The 22284-nt window shown below is 36.4% G+C and overlaps 2 protein-coding genes across 2 annotated transcripts in view; one reads left to right on the top strand and one right to left on the bottom strand.

Moving 5' to 3' along the window:
- Positions 1–6276: 6276 nt before the first annotated feature.
- Positions 6277–10818, bottom strand: LOC114297328 (zinc finger CCCH domain-containing protein 40). Its single transcript, XM_028241736.2, has 4 exons — positions 10413–10818; positions 9094–9363; positions 8397–8620; positions 6277–7342 (listed from the first exon to the last, which is right to left on the bottom strand). Exons 1-4 carry the CDS (start codon positions 10515–10517, stop codon positions 6484–6486), a joined length of 1458 nt encoding a protein of 485 aa, XP_028097537.1. The 5' UTR covers positions 10518–10818; the 3' UTR covers positions 6277–6483.
- A 3967-nt stretch (positions 10819–14785) lies between these two features.
- The window catches only part of LOC114297334 (RNA helicase, ATP-dependent, SK12/DOB1 protein), an 86674-nt gene continuing 79175 nt past the window's right edge, over positions 14786–22284 (top strand). The window contains exon 1 of the mRNA XM_028241750.2: positions 14786–15140. Within this exon, the coding sequence (XP_028097551.2) occupies positions 15006–15140 (135 nt within the window). The 5' untranslated portion in view covers positions 14786–15005. The remainder of the gene's footprint in view (positions 15141–22284) is intronic.

Here is a 22284-nt window from a genome sequence, read left to right on the forward strand (position 1 = left end):
CTGGAGGAGCGGACGCGAAAATTATATTAAAATCGGTTGATTTTGCTCCCCTGTGGTTTTGCGCCACGTAAGGAACGGTAGGGGAAAAACAGCAGTGATTTAGACCCCTCAAACTTTAACCCTTACCATCCACACATACGTGGCGGGTGGTGATTGGAGGAGAAGGAAAAAAAAAAAATGACCAATCAAAAAAGAAAGGGGGTCAAAAGGGGGTGGGGGAAAGGGGGTCCTAATCTTTATTCGGGAAAAAAATATGAATAATGTTTGAGAGCTCGAAAATCCTTCCCCCTAATGCCCAAAACGATTAGGCTTTTTTTTTTTTCTTTTTATTTTTCTTCTTCCATTTTCAGTCTGCAGAGGAAGAAGAAGAGGGAGAGAAAGAGAAGAGAGAAAGAGGAGAGAAGGAAAGAGAGAGAGAGACAGAGAGAGGAGAGGAGAGAAGCAGCTCCGCTGCCGATTGTCCCCTCCTGTGCCTCTGTCGCAGCCCCGCCGCAGCTCGTCGCAGCCTCCGACCGCCGTCGTCCAGCGTCCGCCTCCGCCTTCTCCTCTTCCTCCTCTGAATATTATGCCCCCTCCAGTCATTCCTCCTCCTCCTTCTCCTCCTCCTCCTCCTCCTTTCTTTCTTCTTCCTCCTTCTTCTTCTTCTTCTTCGATCGTTCTTCTGATATGCAAAAATAAATAAATAAATAAATAAAAGAAGAAAAACGGCGTCGTTTTTTATTAGGGGGATTCGAGCTACGTAGCACTGCAGAAAAAATATAGATAAATTTCTCATTTAGATAAAAAGTTTGCTCATTTTTTATTTTTTTTATATGTTCTTTTTTAAAAAAAAATAAAAAATTAATTTGTAACCTACTTTTTAAATACAAACCTAAATTAAAAATGACATTCTATTTTATTTGTTTTGTAGTAGTAGAAAATTTAGATTTTTTAAAAATTTTATTTTTCAATTAATCACACAACTGAGAAACAAAATATAAAATTTAAGAAAAAAATTCTTTTTTTTTTTTCATTTGTTATAATTTGTCATCTAATTATTCGTCGAAACAAGTAAGGAGTGTTTTTTTTTTTTTTTTTTTTTTTGGTCTATTTCTGTTTCTCATCTATTTATTTACCCAAACAAATTATGAAAAAGTTACGATATTTATTTAAATTATGAATTACTCTATGTGGTTTTAGAAATTATATTATGTCCCTCAAGTTTCTAATTTCATAATAAATAGGCATTTTATTAATAAATCATCAAGTTAATTAACAGTTTTTAATAATATTAAAATTTTATTTCAATTAATAATTCAACTAATTTTATTATTGTATAAGAGAATAGTTAGAAAAAAGAATTTCAGTTAATTTTATTAAATAAAAAATTCTGACAGTGAGGTATTTGTAATTTTTCAAACTATAAGGAACAATTCGTATTTTAATCAAATTTCATGAGGTATATTTGTAATTTACCCTCAAATTTTATTTTTCTCTTTTATTTTATTTCTGACCAGATGAGCTATTAATTCCTCTTTTGTTAATTGTTGGAAAATTATTCAATGTATTTGGTTTCAATTTTTTGAAAAATATATAAAAAAAAATAGTTAATATTTTTAAAATTTTAAGCAATTTTTTTTACTTTTTAAGATTTACTTTACTTAGATGTATTTAAAAAATAAAATACTTGTAAAAAAAATAAAAACCAATAAATACACAAAAATATAAAAAAATGTATTGAATTCTCATATTTTTTTGTATTTTTTGATATTTAGTGGAATTTCTAAAGAATTTTTTTCACAAATATTATACTTTTGATGTGTATTTATGGTAGGAGTATCTAAAAATAAAATAAAACAATTATTTAAAATATTAAAAAAAGTCAGTGAAAATAAAAATAAAAAAATTTCTGAAAAGTGAATCTTGAAAATCCAAACCAAACAAGCTAATTTGTGTCCGGACCAAGATCCTCTTATACCTCTAACATGGTTAGTTTGACGATTTTTCTTTTTTTTAATATTCTAAAAAAAATAAATTAGAGAATTGACTCACTTTTTAAAATAAAAATTAGTCTAAAGTCTCTCTCTCATTTTTAGTAATGGAAGAGATCCACAATATTATTTTTTGATGTCTAAAGTCCCTAAACCTACACCCATATAAATTTGACTCTCTCTCTCTCTCTCTCTCTCTCTCTCTCTCTGATCTTCACTCTATCCAAACCAAACTTTCTCTCTTTGTGCACATTCCGATATTCACCTTCGCATCTATCTCTACTACGCCGTCGCCAGAATGCTATGATCTAAGCTGAACCGCCGCGATTTGAGCTGCGAGGATTCGTGAATATTGCACTTTTTACTACTCCATCGATGAGTCAGTTCGAAATTCAATAACTGATGGAGGAATATATATCGGTTCTTTATTTTTCACTGTAAATACGATCATGTTTAATGATTTATGGGAAATGGCCATGATAATATTGTGAAGCTTCCCGTTTTTCACAAGCAAAAGGACCTTCTCTTTTTATCCCCCTGGACGTATGCTCTTCTCAAATGGATCCTCAAGATGCTCATTACATGTGTCGAGGTTGCTTTTGAGGTGTTCCCCACTTACTATGTCACTGGATATGATCCAAATGTGGGAAGGTAAATACTTAAGAATTTATTCATATCTGTTTTGCATGTTTTTTTTCTTCCAAATTAAAACTAACCTCCTAATGACATCACTGTAGATTGTTTAGAAAGTACATACTACCCTTACATCGAGAAAATTTTCTCTGGGTTTTAATTTTCTCTGGTTACATATATCAGTAGACTAGTTCAATTTTCTTCGTGTTGGTCAAATACACAGAGAAAATTGTGAACAAATACATAGAGAAAATTTGAGTAAGAGCATTTTCAATCTTCAAGTTCTTGCTGTGTATGAGTCCTTACTCTACTCAACTTGCTTGCGGTTGCCTCCATAAGTCACTTATGAAACCAAAAAGGTTGGTTTTTGAAAACCAATTTTCTTTTACCAGTGTTTTTCTTTTTTTCTAATACACGAAATTTTGAACTGAAATCAACCAAAATAAACACATAATTGGGCTTTTGAACTTCATTTGATCGATCTATGGACCTATGGCCAAGCTTGGGTTCATTTATTTGACTCCAGCCATCATTGCTCAAATAAGCATTATTCTTTCAAGTAACTTGTCCAAATTTAATCAAACATTGTGCTTATCTAGGATAAATTTGCTAGTTGAGGCAGTGAGTTTTAGTAAGCTCGGTAAAAAAATTTAGCATAAAAGGCCTCTTGCTACATGTTACCAATGAATTTTTTCTTTGTGAATCGCTTATTTTCTTCTTTGTCATTATACTCAATTTTTTATAGTTTAAAATTGTAAAGAAACACAAAGAAATTTGCATGGCTTGATTAAAATTTCTTTGGTTTGGTTAAAACAATTTTGTCTGATTTAAAATTGTGAATAAACACATAGAAATTTGTGAACAAAGTCATAGAAATTCTCTGTGATTAGAGAGCTAGAGAAATTTCAATTGTCTGTAAACAAAGCTAGATAAATTTTTATGGATTTCTCTAGTTTGAACCCAAAGAAATTCTCTGGGAGGTCCAGAGAAATTCTCTAGGAAGTGCAGAGAAATTTAAAATTTATTTGGAGAGAAAATCTCTAAGAGGTCCAAAAAAATTCTTTGGGAAGTGCAGAGAAATTCCCAAAAATTATTTGGAGAGAATTTCTCTGTAGAAAATTGTTATATGAGTGGCTTTCATGTAGTAGTTTTGTAAGCTTCCTTGACTACATTAAGGACAATTGTAGTCTTTGGAGTTTTAGAAGGAAAAATGATCAAATGTCTTCAATTAAATTCCATGCATCTTTAATATAATAAATATGCTATGAATGAGTTACACACAATTCACATCTTTCCAGATTGTGAATGTTGCTTTCAATTCATGGATTTCTTACCCTCAAAATAATTTTGTTATATTCTTTTTCCAAATTTGAACAAATGATCATATTTCATCAAAGAAAATACTTCATTTTGATACTGTACAAGCTTGTTTTGAAATTATGCAAAATATTCATAGTGCTAGGGACATGGATTTAGCAAAGAAGGTGTTCGATGAAATGCCAATGAGAGAATGTCTAAGGTTCCTCAAATCAATCTAGGGAAATTTCAATCTATACCAGAGAAAATTCAATATAAACCAGAAAATTTCTCTGGACCAAACCAAAGAAAATTCAGTTCAACCTAGAGAAAATTCAATCCAAACTAGAGAATTTTTCTGGACCAACCCAATCTTCTCTGAAGCAGAGCACTAGTCCTCATTGTTGTCCAAAGGAAATTGGATTTTTTTTTGAGATTTGTCCAAAGAAATTATCTAGATCGAATTTTTTTTGAATCGATGTTGAGAGACCTTAAATATTATGAAAATACTGAGTATCCTTTATGTTATAAAATTTTAATACTACGGACCTTAAAAAAAATCCCCATTTTTTAAATTATTTGAAAAATTAATATATTTTTAAAATTGCATTTTGAATATGCAATTTCAACTTGAAATCAGATTTTGAACATTGAAATCGCAAGTTCAAAATGCAATTTCAGGTTGACATTGATAACGATGCGCTAATGTGCTAAGTTAAAATCGCATGTTAAAAATACGATTTTAAATTGAGATGGCTTCTATTGTGATGACGTGGCAGTTGAAATTGCATTTTCAACATAAAACTTGTATTTTGAAAATGCGATTTTACGTTGCGCAATTACAAAACCCATTTTGAACATGACATTTGAAACTAAATTCAACAATTCCTTAGTAGATCGAAATTCCTTTCACTTTAATATTTTTTAACATATGTAACCAAACTATTCATATTATTTTAATGCATATAAATTTTTATTCATGTCAAATCATCACTTCTTGTGTGTTTGAATTTTTTCCCCTTCTTATATATTAAAGTGAATTTTTGAAGAAAGATAAGAACTGCCTTAATGTAATATAGTAAAAGCTACAATTTTAATATAATTAATTGAATTTCCTTATTTTAATTTGTATAATACTTAAGTTTCATCAATAATTTTTTTAGTCATATGGATGAAAAAATAATATCGTCATCCTCTTTAAACAAAATTGTATATTTTACGTTATTTATTTCATACTTACACAATATCTGCATTTGTTTGGGCCCATTTCACTTTACTAAAAGGGAGATTAACTTAATTATATAAAAAATGTGAGGCTTTATGTAATTTTTTTTTTAATATAATTTCAAAGAAGGTCAGTGTAATTTATCCTAAAAAATAATAAGTGCACAATATAAGATTTTTAGTGAAGAACCACATAGTGGCATAGTACAAATTCAAACTCTAATGCATCGTTGGTTAATTCGACAAGTTAATACATATGTTAATAGGTAGTCACTAATGCTAAATGCGATTTTAGTTAATACGCATGTTAACTAAAAAAATTATTAATAAAAATTAAGTATTATACAAATTAAAATAAGAGAACTCAGTATAATCATATTAAAATTATAGTTTACTATATTATTTTAAGGGAGTCTCTATCTTTTTTCAAACTTCACTTTAATATATGGGAAGGGAAAAAAAACAGCATACTAGAAGTGATGATTTAATATGAATAAAAGTTTATATGTACTAAAATAATATGAATAATTTGGCTATGTATGTTAAAAAATAATTGAAGCTAAAGGAATTTCAATTTGCCAAGGATTTGCTGAATTTCAATTTCAAATGTCGTTTTCAAAACGGGTCTTGTAATTGTGCAACTTAAAATTTCATTTCAAAATGCGAGTTTATGCAGAAATCATTTGTTGAAAATGTAATTTCAACTTGCGACGTTATCACAATAGAAGCCATGTCAACTTGAAATCTCATTTTCAACCTGTCACATTAGCGTGTTGATATCTATGTCGACCTGAAATCGCATTTCTGAAGTGAGTTGATTTCCTAAATAATTTGAAAAGCGAATCAATTTTTTAATTTAATTTAATTTTTTTTAAGAATATTCAAAAAAAAAGAAAAAGAAAAAGAAAAACACCTCCTAGTTTGAAGCCCAAGTATTTTTATAATATTTGATATGTTTTTTTTAATTAATAATTATATTCTTCAACATATAATGTGGTTGGATTAGTAATATTAACCATCTTTTTGTGTTTGGTCATATTAACCAGAAACCCAAGTAAACAAAAACCAGAAATCTCAATAAAATATATATACATATATATGTGACAGACAAGGCAACAATTGACAGCAACATATGGCATCTAAAAGTTCAATCTAGTCAAGCAGGATCATAAAATTATAATTGCTTGGATAAAAATGAACAGAAAATCCTTGAAAAAGTTGACAACAGTAATCCTAAAATGCTGGCATAAACATAAAAGCAAAGAAAATGTATCATCATCCAAAATACAACAGCCAGTGATGAATCAACCAACTGCCTCAGTACAAGGACTCACCACAAGACACCATGTCAAGACAGATATCACTTCTGGGATGATCCTGGCTGTTCAGAATGTTGATACTGCTGGGCCACTGGTGGCGGTTGCGGCTGTGGCGGCATAGGGCGCATTGTAGGGTGATAAGGTGGAGGAGGGTATTGCTGGTAAGGTGGAGGTGGTGGCGGCGGGGGCATATACCCGTATGGTGGATAAAATGGCTGGTGAAATTGACCTTGAGGTGGCGGCGGCGGCAGCGGCGGCAAAGCTTGGTAACCATAATGCTGCCCTCCTTGTTGCTGCTTCTCTGAATCGGTTTTGTTATCAACGGACCCTGTGGGCCGATTAGGAGCCCCCTCTTGAGATAGAACTAGGGCACCCATTCTCTGAGGATCCATTGATGGATAATATGTCCTATCCTGCTGAGGTGGCGGAGGAATATTGAAGTAATGCGTCGGTTGGGGTTGGTCCTGAGTAGTACCTGGTGGCTGTAGTTGGTTCTGTTGTTGGGATATGACTGCCCTAGGCAACATCCCGCTATGAGCCACTGTTGCCGGCTGTCTTGCTCCATCCGAGCTTTCACCCTCTGGTTTTGGTGCTTGTGGTCTACCCCACATCAGCTTCAGCCTCAGACCCTTTATGACAAGCTTGTTGGAGAGTTCTTCAGCTGCTTTCTCTGCACCTTCTCTTGTTGTGTAGGTTACAAAAGCACAAGCACGTTGCAGCACCATCCTTACAGACTCTATTTCACCATGGGCATAGAAGTTATCCCTCAAGTCTTGCTCAGTCACTCTTGCATCAAGCCCACCCACATAGAGGGTTTTGATGCTCTCGTCATCTGGGGGTTCCAGTGAGGGCATTTCGCCTGCCTTGTTTAGTAGTTTCAATGCCACAGGATCATTCACTCTGCAAACATTTTAGAAGACACCAAAGATGAAAATAATAAACTTCAAAAGAGTTGAGCATCGCAAGTGCATTAGCATTATAAGAAATGAGTGTGCATGTGGCTGCAAGCACGGCTGACGTGGGATGGGCCTGAAATGCAATAAAGAATTGGGGAAATTCCACTGACTGTTGACAACATAAAGTGGTTGAAATTATTTCTACAGGGAAAACCTAGCCATGAACCCAAACCATTCACGTGATGAAAATGATAAGATTTAGGGGTTGTTTGGGATGTTCTAAATAAGTGCACTTTCTGACTTTTTATGAAATGTGAGTTGGGTTTGAAGTGATGTGGTAGAGAGGTGATGTGACTTAAATAAGATGATGCGACTTAAATAGGATAGTGACTTTTTGACTTTTTGACTTTTTTTGAAGATGCCAAACTTAGCCTTAATCATTCAAGTTTTCATAAAATATGTTGTTAAACTAAATATTAATAGTCAATTGTAAGAAAAATCCTTATATTGCAACAGAACGTGTTATGTTTTAATATGGACATTGTAAATACTGCTCGTGTTTAATATCTTGACAAGGGACCTGTATAGTTGCAATTCTCGCAATTTGTTGGGGATAATAATTCTTACCAATGAAATTGATAAGCTTAAAAATATTGATCAAGCTCAAACATACACATTTATTTATGTCATGAAACCAATCTTACCAAAATGGCTATGTTATTCAACACTAAGTTTGCTAAGAAAAATGAGATTATATTAGAGTTGCGGAGTGAAAATATTTGGAATACTTGTTAGTAGAAAACATGATTTTCACTTCAATGAAACTCTTTTGGCATTAATATATATGCATAGTATGCATGCAAGCATTGAAACTTGTATATATGCATAAATTTCACAGGCATATATGTGTTTTTGTGTGCATAAAAAATAACTATATGGGTGTGTACACAGATGTGTGTAACATAGAAAAAAGTAGTGATCTTGTTGTCAACCATTGCACATACCCATTCAATTATGCCAATCATAATGAGAAAATTGTTATCAACCATCGCACATACCCGTAGTAGCGATCTTTAATATTTTGTTGTGACAACTCTCCAGTTTCGGGCATCTCATGCCTGTAAGGGCACTCAGCACCTCTTGTGCATTCTCCCCGTATGTAAAAGCTACAAACATGTGCTTTGTTTCTCTTGTAATATGGAGTTGTTCTCTGAAGCTTCAAAATGGTATCATTTGGCCGTACCTTTCCATATGAAGATTCATAATCTATACCAGCTCTAGCCTGTAAATTACCAGAACCATTTTAATTACCACATGGATCTGACAGAATGCAAAAGAAAAGGAATTTTTTTTCTTAACATGAACTAAAGTCCATTTATTTGCAAAAATCTTAATGGCAACAGTTCAGGATACACATTTAAAAGCTACAAAGACAAAAAGAAACTCTTCACAAATTCCTAAAAATAAATATTGGTTTACTTTTATTCAATGCACATGATACTACTCTATAGACTCCACATTTGTACTATTGAAATAGCTAAATTACCTACTCTTGCCACACCCCCACAAAAATAAAGCCATCTTCAACTATTCTAATAACATAACATAGAATTATGAGTAGCCACAGTTTTACGATTTTATTTGGTGATCGCGCATTTTTTTTTTTCTCCTTTTTTTAAAAAAAAAAAATAGCATTACATTACATGGTTCTATGGATAGCTAACAGAAATATATCTAGAAAATGAATAAACATACCCTGCGGTCATGCTCCTCTGCAAAGTATTCCCTATTCACATCACTCTTAGGAATGGCATCATTGGAATTGATACTGAGAGCAGTGTCTCGGACCTGAACTGGCAATCCATATTCAAGATCCAAAAGGCAAACTTGGCAAACATTTTTCAACTTACTGCAAGTCTGGCAAATTTCAGTTTTTTTATACCTAGCATCACGACCTGGCCTCCACCTAAAAACTGTAAAGGGCCTTGTACAAATCTTGCACTCCTTATCATAATCTGCTTTTGTCTGCATTCAACAAAGACAAGCAGCTATAAATATAATTATAATGAATACAACAATTCGTTCTCGTTGATGCATTTTAAAGTTGAAAGCAATTAAAAATCACTTTGCTGCACAAATACAGAAATATATATATATATATAACTAAATTGTGCATGTCATATCAAAGATTGCAAAAGTTCAAAACATGAATTATACATTCTACAAGATGACAATCAACATACAAGACAAAAGAAGAGTAACACTAGAACTATAAAAATCAACAAGGCAAACCTTGGAGGAAGTCCAGCAGTCACCAATTGTCTTCTGAACAAATGCATATACACATTACTAAAAAATACTGAGCTGAATGTAAAACGGTTTCCACTTCTATTTCTACTAGTGTCATCCCAACCTTTAGCCATTACATCAACCAGCAGCCTGGTAGAACCACTGTCCTACTACACTTTCCAAAATTTCTTAAAATACGACAAAATGCTAATTAGTGTTCTGGGTCATTGTCTATTATTGAAATTTGTGTAAAAAAACATTGGAAAATAGTGCAATTGTTCAAAATAAATAAATTAGTGAAAAGTATTTTGTGTTCTTCGTATGGGACACTTAGCTAGCAAGACTCGCAAGACAAATTAGAAGATACTAGTCAGTAGATGTTATCAACAGCTACTTTCTGTTGCTTATGCTTTTTTTTTTTTTTTTTTTTTGATAACTGGGTGTCCGGCCGGATTACGCGCATCTCGCCTAATCCCAGAACAAATTAACACTTCAAAATCCCAACCTTTAAGTAGCCACTTCTCTCTCTTCCAAAATTCTCAATTTTTCCCCCTGAATCAGACATTTGAGGTAATTCCTTCAAAACCCAATTAACGCTACACATCCGCACAACGCAAGCTGCCCATTATTAGTTTCGAGCTGCTTCGAATCATAGCTCAACCCTAGGGTTCGTAGACGATAAAAAATATTTCAACTTCCAGAAAACAAGCATGTAACTTCAATTTGTTGGTCAAAATTTGAAATTTAAGACGAAACGAAGCATCAGATGTTGTAGAGAAGATTACCATTCGAACGTAGGGATTGTCGCCCAGGCACGACTCGCATATGATTGGGAAGTCCGAGCGTTCCCAACCATCAGCTTCGACGTTTCTCAGCAACCTGTGCGCCATAGTTTGCTCCGATCAGAGTCGATTAACTCTTTGATCGTCCTCGCTTAGTCCAGATTTTGTCGGACTTTGGTTCACACGATCGATGAATCGCCAGAGTACCAAATTGAAACCCTAGCAGCGAACAAGAAACGACAGCGAGGAGAGACGCAGGGGTGATTGGGGTTGGGTGTGCTGCTAATGGGTCGGGTATAACATGGATATTCGACAACCTGACGAACACCGGTATGGATAGTCCACAATCCGATCAGTTCTGGGTGAGGTCCGTACCCGGGTTTATTGGCACCCTTATAACACGTTCTTTACCAAAACAAAGAGGAGTTTGGTTTAGCTTTATAATTGAGTGCTACTATTAACATCTATCTTTTTTCTTTAGACCCTCACTTCTTCTATTTTTTTTTTATTTTCAATTTTTTCCCAACATAAAATTTCATTTTTACTCTCATCCATCATCTTCTAACCCTAATTGTCCAAATCCTAACCCTAATCCCTCTCAACTCTGGCTACCACCTCCACCGGTCGCCGGCCAGCCCCTCATCGCTAGTCACCACCTCCGTCTCCCTCTTTTTATTCTTCTATAATCGCGATCTCCACTGCAATCGCGATCTCCGCCCCTACCAATCACGAAATCCATCGCCACTACAATCTCTCTCTATTTCTCTCTCTCTCTCTGCGCATGGTTAGGTCGATAGGGTTTGAAGGTGAGATGGCGACGGGACCGACGATCTGTGACCTCAAACCCTAGCCACCTCCGTCACTGTCGCGATCTGAGATCTCATTCCTAGCCGCCGGCGTGATCTGTGACCTCAAACCCTAGCTGCCGTCGCGATCGGTGGCCTCAAACCGTAGTCGCCTTTGTTGTCGTCGTGATTTGAGTTGGAATGAGCAACGACTGACGATGGTAGCTAGGTGATGGTGGTGAGCGAGCGAGAGAGAGAGGGCAAGCTCGCGGCGGCAGCGGCTCTGGTTCTGGATTGAGGTTTTCTGAAGCTGCGAGAGAGAGAGATGGAGAGAGGGGGGCTCGCGGCGGCTCTGGATTGGAGTTGACCAAAGAGTGGCGCCGGCGGTGGAGGTTGTGGTCAGAGCTAGCAATGATTGGGTTGAGAAGGTGGGTTAGGGTGAGGGTATAGTTGGAATTAAAGTGGGGTTCAAAGAGAAAATTGAGGGGTTTCATTTAGTTGGGTTGGGGTTCAAAGAAGTGGGGAATCCAAAGAAAAAAAGAATGTGCTAATAGCAGCACTCTTATAATTATGATTTGAGTGTATAGTTATATCTTAAATTTTGAGTTATTGAATTATAGTTTAAAAAAAAAAAAATTTGTTTAGTTATGAGTTTTGAAAATAATTTTTTTATGATTTGTACTTTTTTAAAAATTGATTGATATATAAAAATAGAATGTGAGTGGAGAAAGTATAGATAAGAGAGAAAAAATGATTTATTAATTAATTAATAATAATAATAATAATAGAGAGAAAAGAGGAATTTTGAAAGTAATTTTAAGTTATATTTTAAAAATATGTTTGATTAATATGTTACATCTAAATCATGATTTAAAAACATAATTGAATTTTAAAAAGTAAACTAAACGCTATCTTTAATGTTGACAATAATTGAGTTTAATGTCACAAAAATCAATTTTTAAAATGAATTATATATTTTTTAAAAATAAGATATAATTTATGTCACATGTTATTAATTTTGACGAAAAATATATGTTTGGTTTGGCTTTGTTGAGTGATTTTGGAAAAAAATTTCAAAACAAACTTGTTTGGTTTGAAATTTTTCTAAAACAATTTTCAAAATCACTTTCTCTCTCTTACACATCAATCAATCACTTTTTCTCGCTCCTCTTTCATTCGCAATTACTTTTTATCTCACACATATTTACTCAATTACAATAGAACATCAAATCATTCCAAACTCCCAAACTTCAAAACTATTTTCAAAATACACAACCAAACAAATCATATAAATTTCTAAAACAATTTTAAAAAACTATTCTCTCAAAACCAAACCAACATATCCATACAATTTTATAGGAAAAATTAGTCTAAGGTCCCTCTTCTATTTTTATTAATTGAAGGTACTCATAATATTATTTTATGACATCTAAGGTCTCTCACTCCCGCTCTCTCTCTCTTATTTCTTTTATGTTCTCATTCTCGACCTCTGCACATATTGTTCTTGACCGTTGTGTCTCCCATTCACCGTTGCATATATATCTTTCTCTCTTTCTCTCTTCACATCCGTCACTACAGTGCTGCCGACTAACCACCGCCACCGTCGTCCATTTCATGAGTTCGAGCTCTAGTATTCTTATTCCCTTACACTCACAGAAATCTAACCTAAAAGCATAAACGAGCTGCAGAAGTTGATTTTCGCTGACTCTGCGATGGTCTTGCTTGTAGTTCTGACACCACTGACAATATCAAGGCTAAGGTCCAGGATAATGAGGCTATCCCACCAGACCAACAGAGGTTGATCTTCGCTGGCAAGCAGCTCGAAAACGGGTAGTCGAAGCGAAACGACCAAATTGCAGAGGTTCCAGATCGACGTGAGAAGTGACCTATTGATCAAATTGTTGCCCAAATCGATGTCAGAGAGAGAAGAGCTATAATCGAGCTTGAGAAGGATGGTTCCAGAGAGTGTGTTGACGTTGAGATAGAGGCTTTAGAGGTTTGAGAGCTCGCCGAGCTCTCTTGAGAGTGTTCCAGAGAGTCTAGCCGAAGGGAGTTATAGAGAGAGAAGGTGGAGAGTCCAGGAAATGCTAAGGAGGCTAGAGAAATTTCTAAAATTTCTTTTGAGAGGTAATTTTGTGGGAAGGCTGGGAAAGCTAGAGAAATTTTTAAATTTATCTGGAGAGTGGGAAGTCTATGAAAGACAGAGAAAACAATTGGTCAGAGAAATTTTCAAATTTTATCTAAAAAGTCCAAGAATTTCTCTGTGAAGTCGAATTTTTCTCTGGATCAATTTGAAAGACCTTAAACCTTAGACATTATTAAATTTTTCTGGAAAAGAAGGCCAGAGAATTTTTCTGTAGAGTATAAAGTATAAGAAAGACAGAGAAAAAATTTGGAGAGAAGGAAATGGTAGAGAGATTTACAGTGGGAAGTCTATGGAAGGTTAGAGAAATTTGTGGGTTTACAGTGGGAAATTTGTAGTTTCAATCTAGAGAATTTCTCTGATCTGTTCGGTTTGGAGAGAATTTCTCTGATTTTGGATCAGAGAAATTTGTGGGTTTGTTAGTAAAGACTGTATTGTTGGCTTACATATTACACAAAATCAGAGAAATTCTTTGTGAATAGAGCCAGAGAAATTTGTGAAGTCAGAGAATTTTCCTGGATAGCCATACAAATTTTCTCTCCACAATTTTCTCTAAATTTGTTTGGTACTTAGAGAAATTTCAATTTTCTCTTGTTTGAATCCAGAGAATTTCTCTATGACTGAAATTTCTCTAGATCGATATTAAGAAACCTTAGACATTATGAACCTTAAAAAAAAAATCCTCTAATTTTATAGTAGTTTGGTAGCTATTGTTATAAATCAAATTTCAAGCCTAAACATAGGCGTGAACTGTAATTTACGGTATAAAATTTAAAATTAATTCGTGAGCTTCCAACAAGAGAATCAAATGCGTATTACAACTGGATAAATATAGTAGTAATATATGTATATGTAAATGTAAAATTCGTAGTAAAATATGTAAATGTAAAATTAATTAAGAATATGGGGTCGTTTGGCATCCTTATATTTGTATATAAAAATTCAGCCCTGGTACAGAGCCCGAAAACTGGGGCTCGAATTTGAGAAGGAAGAAGGAGGAAGAAGAAGAAGAAGAGAAGGAGGAAGAAGAAGAAGAAGGAGAAGCAGAGCTGGAGGGGGCCATAAAAATGGGGCCGGAAGCGGAGGCGGGCGGAGGCAGAGGTGGAGGCGGGGCTGCGACGCGATGAACGACGATCTGCGACGATCGGCCGACGAGCTGCGACGACGACGACGACTCTCTCTCTAGCCTCTGTTTCTCTCTCGTCTGTGTTCAAACGAAGAAGAAGAAGAAGAAAAGAAAGAAAAGAAAGAAAGAAAAGGAAGAAAAAAGAAAAAAGGAAAAAAAAAGCATTTCGAGCCAAATTCGAGCATTGATTTCGGGCTTCAAACGTTTTTCATAAAAATTATGTCATTTTTTAAAAATCTTTTTATAAAATATTAAAAAATATATGCACTTAAATTATTTCAAACCATCGATATATATACAAAGGGAAGAACAAAGAAAAATTAAGAACCGGACCAGTTGTGAGAGTGAGAGTTCACGCACAGAGCCCTGATTTCTCTTTCACCGCCTTTTTGAAAAACCTTGGCTGAAGCAACCAAACAGCAATATATACTTTTTTGCATGAGGCTTCTTTCACTGCTCTCGAACCCCGTCAAAACGAATATCTTCCAAAGCGCAAAGCGAAAAAAAGTAGATTCGACTTGCCGGAGAAGAAGGGAATTCGAATGGATCGAATCACCGCAGTGAACGAGCTCGCCTTTCGGGTTGGGTTCACCGGCCACAGCGGCCACCTCAGGCTCGAGCCCCTCCCGCCCGTCGAACGCCCCAACCCTCTCAATTCTCTACCCGACTTTATACTAGTCAGTGTTTCTCTCTCTGTTACTTCTCTTCAAAATTCATGGCTTTTATTTATTTTTAATGGGTCGACTAGGGTTGTAGATATGCCTCGTTTGATACACGGATTATTTTTGGTTTTTTGGTCTGCAAATTGCTAAGGATTGGCTCTTCCAAAACATTTTATTGCCCCATCACAAAATGCACTACCAAATTAGTGTTGTTTTATACATGTCTATCTTAATCGGCTCGGGCATGATTGGATAGTTCCAAGGAATTCTATTGATTGAGAATTTCATTTGCAGATTGTAGAAAAATTTAATGTATAAAGAGAAATAGAGAATTGTATAGATATTAATTGTATTATTGATTTTTGTATATTGATATATATTACAATGATTCATGATTCCTATATATAGAAGAGGGTGAGTGTGTAGTAGGTAAGGAGTAGGTGAAGTGGAGGTGGTAGTGGTGTAGTGGGTTAGGTTTAGTGGAGTAGGTTTAAGTGGGTGAAGTAGGTGGAGAGTGGGTGAAGTAGTGGGTTAGGTTTAGTGGAGTAGGTTTAAGTGGGTGAAGTAGGTGGAGAGTAGGTGGATTTTAACAGCCCCCGCAAACTCAAGGGGGATAGGAACTAACCAACTTGAGTTTGGAGAGAGTAACAAAACAAGAAAATACATAAAAATAAAAGAGGATAAGAGACACTGTATGGTCGTGTCAGACCATTGGTGAAGACACTGGATGGTGGTGTCATAACGTTGTAGAGGACACTGTATGGGGGTGTCATAACCATGTAGAGGACACTGTATGGTGGTGTCATAACGGTGTAGAAGACACTGGATGATTGTGTCAGACCAATGTAGAAGACAGTTTATGGGGTCATGTCGGACCGTTGTAGCAGACAATGTTGTGACAGTTGTTGTGACAGTTTACAGAGTCTTGCTGGACCCTTGTAGAAACTAACCGGAATCAATGTCGGGACAGTTTACAGAGTCTTGTCGGACCCATAAAGGAGCTAACCGGAATCAATGTCGGAACAGTTTACAGAGTCTTGTCGGACCCCTAAAAAGTCGCACCCTCAAAAGGTGTGCCCAATCTTTCAAAAGGCGTGCCATCAAAAGGCGTGCCCAATCCATAAAAAGACGTGCCATCAAAATGCGTGCCCAATCCATAAAAAGACGTGCCATCAAAAAGTTGCGCCCTCAAAAGGCGCGCCCACTTTATCAAAAGTCGTGCCTGACAGAAAGCGTCGAGCCATCAAAAGGTGAGCCGGAGACGCGGCGAGGCACGTGAGCGACAGAGTGGCGTGTCGGCCGCGTCGTCAGTGTCGATATAAACCAATGCGGAGGCTGTGCTTGAGGCAGAAGCGAAGAAAAAAAAAACCTGGGAAAAAACTTCTGAAAAACTCTTCATTTTCTGAGAGAGATATTCGTTTTTCTGAGAGATTGCCTCTAAGAGCTGCAAATCTTGAAACACTCCCCTTCCGAACATTATCAGTCTGAAATTGCTATTTCGCTGAAACACTCAGCAACTCAAAAAACATGGCCTCTTCTTCCCGTTCAGCTATCCAGAATATGGCCTCTTCATCCCGTGGTCTACTCACTCTCTTTCCCGACCTCAACGAGTCAACAAGAGAGATAACTGGTGCGGAGGCCCGTGAACCTCAACCAAACACCTCTGGTTTTGCTCCGTTGAACTTTCCGATGCGGTCGGTGGAGCAAAGAATGGCAGTGCAGTCGGATGTGGAGGCCAATCAGTATACATTGAAGTCATGTGTGGAAACCATGACTGCGGTTACAAATTTGTCGAACCGACTGCAGAGTAGGACAAATGAGGTGCAGCAGTTAAACGCCCAACTGGCTCTGCTCCAACGCATGTATAAGGATGCGCGAGCAGAGATAAGTGTGCTAAAGGCGGAAAATAAGGAACTGAAGCGAAAGGCCACCGTTATGTTCCGATTTGGAGGTCCGCCATATGCTGCAGTGGAGGAGCAGGGAGTAGTGATCGTGCCCAGTGGAGTGGGTGCGGGAAACACAGAGGCAGCACCGGCAAGGGCCGCCCAGGACGGAGGCAAGAAAAAGCGACCCGCAGCAGAGTAGAGAAGCAAAATCCCGCCTGTGGATGTGGTTGTTTTGTGTGTGTGTGTGTTTTTTTTTTTTTTTTTTTTTGTTTTGTTTTTTTTTGTTTTGTTTTGTTTTGTTTTTTGGTGTAAAATGCTGATCGGGGTTGATCCCCGGCATGAAGAAATGACAAGTTTGTAAAATGTTTTTTTTTTTTTTTTTTTTTTTTGGGAGTGTTGCGTTGAAAAAATAAAAATAAAATGAAAGAAAACAAGGGAGAAAGAAAATAGATAAAAAAAATATGTATAGATGGATTATATGAAAAATATCAGGGTGATTGTTTCAAAAATAAAGTGGGGGTATGTAAAAAGGAGGAAAAGTGATTTGGAAAAAATAAATAAAAAATAAGTGATTTTAAAATCAAATGGAGGAGAGTTTGAGTAATAGAATATAATAAAAAGAGATATATATATATATATATATATATATATAAAGTAAAGAAGGTGGGGAACAACATGATAAGGGTGTATTTTAAAATGATAAATAAAAGAAAGTTGAAGACAACATGATACCGGTGTGTATGGATGTGATAATGAGAGTGAAACAAACTTGGTGAGTGTGATTAAATAAATAAAAGAAGAATGGGTGTGCTTTCCTTAGTGCTCCTCTCTCTGCCTTCAAAGTCGAGATTGGTCTCTCCAAACGAAGGCTCAACATTCAAATCATTGTAGTCCTCTGAAAAGGTTCTAACCATGTGCCACAAAATTGGCCCCACCATTATTTGCCTGATAGATAGATGGCTGGAAGCCCTTGACAACACCAGCACCACATATGGACAAATGCATACACACACAATCACAACGCTGGCACCACCGATGAGTATGGTGGATAGCCTCCTGTGGGCCATCTCTAACACCTCATCATCTCTATAACCAGATACTGATATTAAACAGAATGTTAATATAAATATCAGCAGCCCATAATCGTATCTTGCTTTCATTCTTGGAAAAAATCTTATGAATGTCACTACTGCAGCTAGTATGAAGACGAAAAAGCCCAAGTAGTATGGGCTCACATATTTCTCCAGAAAAACTAGCAATTCGATGAGCTCCAACGCCAAGAGTACTAGCAAGCAGTGTTGCAAAACCCCTATTTACACCCCTTCCAAGTGTTGCACCCACAGAGAAGTCAAAGACAACAACAATAGTAAGAACAGCCCACATTGCAGAGACACCAAAACCATCATAGAGAGGGTCACAGTAGTAGAACTAAAAGGTTGAGAAGGTGGTTGATCTTTGTATGTAGAGAAGTCGCCTCTGGTGGCGGCGAACTGGAAGCTATATGTATTGATAGAGATGACAGCGGAATAGGTTGAGGTCCGGCGGGCGGCTAAGGTGAGGTTGCCGCCCGCCGGGGAAGCGAAAATACTAGGTTCTAAACCTGCTCTGATACCATGTAGAAAAATTTAATGTATAAAGAGAAATAGAGAATTGTATAGATATTGATTGTATTATTGATTGTTGTATATTGATATATATTACAATGATTCATGATTCCTATATATAGAAGAGGGTGAGTGTGTAGTAGGTAAGGAGTAGGTGAAGTGGAGGTGGTAGTGGTGTAGTGGGTTAGGTTTAGTGGAGTAGGTTTAAGTGGGTGAAGTAGGTGGAGAGTGGGTGAAGTAGTGGGTTAGGTTTAGTGGAGTAGGTTTAAGTGGGTGAAGTAGGTGGAGAGTAGGTGGATTTTAACACAGATTTAATTATGTTTTTAAATTTTTATGTTTATAAAAAGTGTATCTTTTAATATAACTTAGGTACTATACTTTCTTTACGGATGAAATAATTAGAACCTTTGTTGTTGATTTTTAAATGCATACAATCTGCCTCCTTATTTTAATTACTACAACCGCCACTGATTGTGAATAGTGTTATGTGGAAAAGTTATACCATGGATAAATGGACTCGGTAAAGGATTGGATATGACAATATTAAATATAATAGGATTATTTGTAATATGTTTGGTTAAGGTGTGATAAATGATGGGATAAGAAGATATAATTATTTATGACCATTGGACAAGGAGGGAGATATAGGCCTAATCTCCCTATTTAATCCCCCCATATTCAGGGAATATCTTTTAACTATAATATTTATTACAACATCTTGCAACACTTAATATGACAGAAAAATGGTAGGGAATTCGGTAAGAGGATGGATGCACATTCTGCACCCGATATGTCAAAACAACTAGAAGCTTTGCAACTCGTGCATACTGAAGGGGAAAAAGCAGTTTAATTCATGCATATTCCACAGAATACCAGAAAAACCCCTATGAGAGTAATCGGACCTATGAAAGTCACATCTTTGACTAATATTCATGGGTTTATAAGAAGATCAGAAGATCAAATTCTATTCGGTTTTTTAAAACCATAACGACGGCTTATTCTATTCATTGATTGGAATCACAAGTGTACCAATAGTTGAAGCTGTTAGGAAATAGGTCAAACAATTATATCGAGATGCCTTATACCCTCCTCACGTGACATGGAGAGGTAAACAAATGAACAGGATGCACCAATGCATATTAGACAAAGTTTACAATAATGGTAACAAACACTAGTCAGCTTATCTCTTTGTAGCAAGCTGGTGAAATGAAAGCACTGACCTAGGAGGGCTTGGCATGATTGAGATGTCATCACGAATACATGACCAAACACTAGTGTTTTGAAACCTTGGTTAGGAAAATTAATATCTGGAACTATTTTTAATTTGATTAGCTTGTGTGGTGATTGCATAGAGACTGGCTGATTTAAGTTGAAAGTTTTAAGAGAAAGCAATTTCATGAAAAAAGTTGTTAAGACAATTGATGCACAATATTCTAATGAAAAGCATCAGGGGTGGTGGTGTGAGAATATATTGTGTATAGAATTAGGGAAGATTGTATTGTGTATGGAATTAGGAAAGATTGTGGTGTAACTATTTGGCTGTATTTCCTTTTTCGTATTTTCTTTTTTCAATCATAGGTTTAGGGTTATATAAACTGGTGACTTTCTTGTAAAGATACATAATTGAATATACAGTTTCATTACAGAAAACTTACATGGTATTAGAGTCGTCTCTGAGCCGAAACCTTAGAAATTGTCTCTCCATCGTCTTTCTCATCAAAATCCCTCTGAGTCGCAAGTCGTCCTTCGTCTGGTCATCTGGTTCGTATTTCTGGTTCATAACCCAGAGAAACCCTCATCAAAGACGCTCGTCACAGCTCATCTAAGTCGAGAGAACTCTGGTTGTTTGTCTTTGCCTTTCTCGTGCCTCGCGCGAAGGTCTGCTCTCTTTCTCTCTCTCATCTCACCGACGATAATTGGTCTTCTCTTCTCTAACAAGGTTCGTCTCCTCTGTCTGGTGGTCTTGGGTAACCCATTTGATCGACCCATATGTTTGACGTGATCACTGTGCTTAGATTGCTGATCTTCTCTCTCTGGTTCTTCTTCAGTCTCTCTTAGTTCGTGCTGGAAATTTGTGTTAATGCATATAATAAGATAGTGGCATATGATAGTGGTGTTGGTGGTAGATAGTGGCATGTATAGAATATGATAGTGGTGTTGGTGGTAGATAGTGGCATGTATAGAATATGATAGTGGTGTTGGTGGTAGATAATGGCATGTATATAATATGATAGTGGTAGATAGTGGTAATATATAATATGTAAGTGGCATATAATGGGTTATAATGATGTTTGTAATATCTCCTATATAAGGAGTGTCATTTGGTCTTGTAAAATAAGAAGTTTTGAATATAACAGAAATATATTCCTTCTTCCTCATATTTTCGGAGTTCTTCTTCCTCATATTTTCTAAGTTGGTATCAGAGCTACAAAAAACACAGCAGCCCTAAAACCGTCATAGCTATGTCGGAAGTCACGTCCAAAACCACTTCAACCCCTGCCGCTGCCATTCCGGTGAAAACGTCAAACTCTCACTCTGTCCAAATCACCACCATCCGCCTAAATGGTGATAATTTTCTCCGCTGGTCACAATCTGTCCGGATGTATATCCGTGGGCAAGGAAAGATCGGTTACATCACTGGTGACAAGAAGGCTCCTGCTGTTAATGATCCGCTGTTCGACAGTTGGGACGCTGAAAATTCCATGGTTATGACATGGTTGGTCAATTCCATGGAGGAGGATATAAGCTCTAATTACATGTGCTATCCTACTGCACAAGAATTGTGGGATAATGTTAGTCAGATGTATTCTGACCTAGGAAATCAATCTCAAGTTTTCGAATTAACTTTGAAGTTGGGAGAGATTCGTCAAGGAGATGATTCCGTCACCAAATATTTCAATTCGTTGAAAAGGTTGTGGCAGGATCTTGACATCTTCAACACATACGAATGGAAATCGGTTGACGACTGCAACCACCACAAGAAAACTGTGGAAGAGAGCCATATTTACAAGTTTCTTGCCGGCCTCAACATTGAGTTCGATGAAGTGCGAGGAAGAATTATTGGCAGACCTCCTCTCCCATCCATTGGCGAAGTATTTGCCGAAGTCAGAAGGGAAGAGAGCCGAAGGAGCGTCATGCTTAAGAAAAAAGGTACTGGTGAATCAATTGAAATTTCTGCTTTAATTAGCGATGCTGCGGCCAACAAGGCTGCAAATTACCAGCGCAGGTTTGATGATAAGCCACGGGTCTGGTGTGATTTTTGCAACAAGCCTCGCCATACACGCGAAACGTGTTGGAAGATCCATGGCAAACCTGTCAACTGGAAAAGCAGCAAACAAGGAGAGAAGAATCGTGGCTTTCCTACCGCTAATGAAGCCGATTCAGGTCCCTTCAACAAAGAGCAGATTGATCAACTTTTAAAGCTGATAAAATCCAACTCCTCATCCGGTACTCCTAGTGTTTTGTTGGCACAAACAGGTAGAAATCCTAAAGCTTTCTCTTGCCTAAACTTCTCTCCATGAATCATAGATTCCGGTGCCTCCGATCACATGACTAGTTTTTCCCATTTATTTAGTACCTATTTCCCTTGTTCTGGTCATGACAAAATCAGAATAGCCGATGGTAGTTTTTCACCTATTGCAGGAAAAGGATTTATTAAACTAACTGAGA

This window comes from Camellia sinensis, chromosome 14, assembly GCF_055761805.1.
Source record: "Camellia sinensis isolate YWXY chromosome 14, ASM5576180v1, whole genome shotgun sequence".
In the NCBI taxonomy this organism is placed as follows: Eukaryota; Viridiplantae; Streptophyta; class Magnoliopsida; order Ericales; family Theaceae; genus Camellia; species Camellia sinensis.